At 56.5% G+C, this 2,329-nt stretch overlaps 1 protein-coding gene across 1 annotated transcript; it reads right to left on the bottom strand.

The window, feature by feature from the left end:
• Positions 1-250: 250 nt before the first annotated feature.
• On the bottom strand, positions 251-418 carry CHC_T00000911001 (hypothetical protein). Its single transcript, XM_005711399.1, has one exon. The coding sequence runs from the start codon at positions 416-418 to the stop codon at positions 251-253; it is 168 nt and encodes a 55-aa protein (XP_005711456.1).
• Positions 419-2,329: the final 1,911 nt, after the last annotated feature.

Genomic DNA, 2,329 nt, shown 5'->3' with positions numbered 1-2,329 from the left:
GGTTGCCCATGTCCCATTCGCGATGCTCTATGCAGGTGGCGTGAACGCCACCTGTTCAGGTCGAACCCTTCCATCTCGCTCGTACTGTAGCGCGGCGACGGCCGCATCTGCACTCTCGGTTCAAACTCTACCGACACCACCCGTTTCGCTCACTTTGAAACACGCAAAAAAAATTTCCTGAACGACAAACACATGATGAGCACGCATTACAAACAACTAAAGCCTTTTCCTCCAACCTTGGTCCCACGTCTCACTCCCTTCCGCTAAGCAGAGCTGTAGCAAACCCCCTCATCACTTCTATCGTATCACGACCGTAGTCCCTCAGCCCCGCAATCTCCCGGCGCGCCTGTGACACCGCATCTCCAATGTTCCCGTCGGCGAGTAGTTGAAACTGCACCTCGTTCAGGCGGTGCAGCATCAGTTCCTGTGATGCAATTCGTCCAGCGATGCTCTGTAGACACCGCTGCAACCCCGCTGCCATCGGCTCCGACGCCGACGGTAGGGGAGATGGCGCATCCGTCATGTGCGAAGCACCCTCCATCCCGCAAGCGATTGCCGCCAGCACTTCGTCGCTCTCCGTGCTCATCGACAATGGGAGTGCTGGTGAACACACTTGGTCTTCATATCTATCGCTCAGCGTGCCCTCATGCTCACCCTGCATCTCCTGCGTCCTCATCACATTCGCGTGCAACGTCATCGATCCAAATAGATGTGATACTCCATTTTCGTTGCCCTGTAGGCTTCCACCCTCGCCTTCAGTGATGTGGCCATCGGGAGCGTAGCCTCCTGCAACCGGCCAAGGGACGCATTTGTTCTGGGCTTCCCAGCCGACCGCTGCGGCGAGCTCCTCTTGTATTGCCTCCCCATATACCCGCTCCTGGTGCTGCGCGGTGACCGGCAAATACTCTACCGGGATGCTGTGATCCTTGACAGCGTAAGTTTCATATGAAGTGTCCGAGGCTGGAGATTGCTCTTCCGGGGAACCATATGGAGGCTGGTACTGTGCTTCCCAATGCGCGGGAGGCTGGTGCTGCGCTATGCCATACGCAGTCTGCTCCACTGTCGCGCATTGCTCCTCCTTAATGAAGTAGTGTACACGCCCAGCAGCCTGCGAGACTCGGGCCGGCTGCTCCTGAAGCGCCGGTGTGTTTTGATTCGGTTGTTGGTCACATGTTGGAGAGTTGGTGGTATCGTAGAACGAAAAAAAAAAAGGAGTCAAGATGACATGATGAGCGTCGGGATGAGGGGTGAGGAGGGGAGAGGAACGAAAGCTAGTACGGCGGGGTTGGCTGTTTATAAAGAGCGGGGCTATGGACGACGGTGTGGGTGGGGGAAAGGGGTTCGCTAAGGCGCAGAGCGGTTCGTTACCATATGATTCACTCGGTTGGGGGGATGAGGGGGGCGAGCGAGGGACTGTTCCTCGTGAGAGGCAGATTGTATGAGCACGGGCCAGTTCTGCATACACCTTCCCAGAGCCGCGCCGTTCCACCTTCACCGCTTGCCTACCGCTTTAACTTCAAACTCCCGCGCGTGTCCGCTTCATTGTACACATTCGCCTATCCGTGCGTGACCCTCCAGTTGAATGCGGATGGTGGTCGCGCCTCGCGCGTTTCTGCACTACACCCATTGCCTCGTTGTCCCCGTGCAGTCGGGGAGCAAGCGGGGAATGCTCTCCGGGCCACAGCCGCCTGCTTTCCGATTTCTACGTGCCCGCTGGAGCTCGCCGCCGAGCTCGCCGTGATGCAGGTCAGGGATGCTTTCAGGTCGCCATCGATTTGTTGCTATCAATTTTGGAGAGCAGGGGCAGCTCGGATGCACGTCGGAGCAACGTGCCGTTCGGGGGCAGCTTGAGAGGGGCGCAGTGGGGATTGTAGAGATGGACGTGGACGGCAGGCCATTAATGAGCATGAGCAAGGGCAACTCTTCCCGCTAATTACGGGTGTTGCATGCCGGCGGTATTCGCAAAGCCATCCTCCTCGCCCTCTCCCCTACAAGTATATTCAGAATCCCTGCCACATTCGCAAAAACAGACACGTTTCTACGCTCGTACAAAACTATTGAAGCGGTAGCATCCGGTCAGTGGATCTGTGATGGTCCGACCAGACTTGCCGCCGCTGTTGGCATTCGCAACTCCCATAATTCCACTCTACATTTGACACGCAGTCTCCCAACTGGCCGGTGATAGTTGTACGAATTCTGTAGCCAATGGACGGGTGTCCCAAGAGAGAATGGCCAATGGATGGGTGTCTCCAGAGGGAATGGCCAATGGATGGGTGTCTTAGATGGAAAGCAGCAGTCAAAAGAGAGAGAGCCAGTGAGTACAGTTTAA

Source organism: Chondrus crispus, genomic scaffold, assembly GCF_000350225.1.
Source record: "Chondrus crispus Stackhouse genomic scaffold, scaffold_726, whole genome shotgun sequence".
Taxonomy (NCBI): Eukaryota; Rhodophyta; class Florideophyceae; order Gigartinales; family Gigartinaceae; genus Chondrus; species Chondrus crispus.
The sequence above is the reverse complement of the archived record's forward strand: the minus strand, read 5'-3'. Positions and strand labels throughout refer to the sequence as shown.

Bases quoted from the DNA above. Each gene is read 5' to 3' on its own strand.
- CHC_T00000911001 (XM_005711399.1), bottom strand. From the start codon at position 418: ATGCTGCACCGCCTGAACGAGGTGCAGTTTCAACTACTCGCCGACGGG.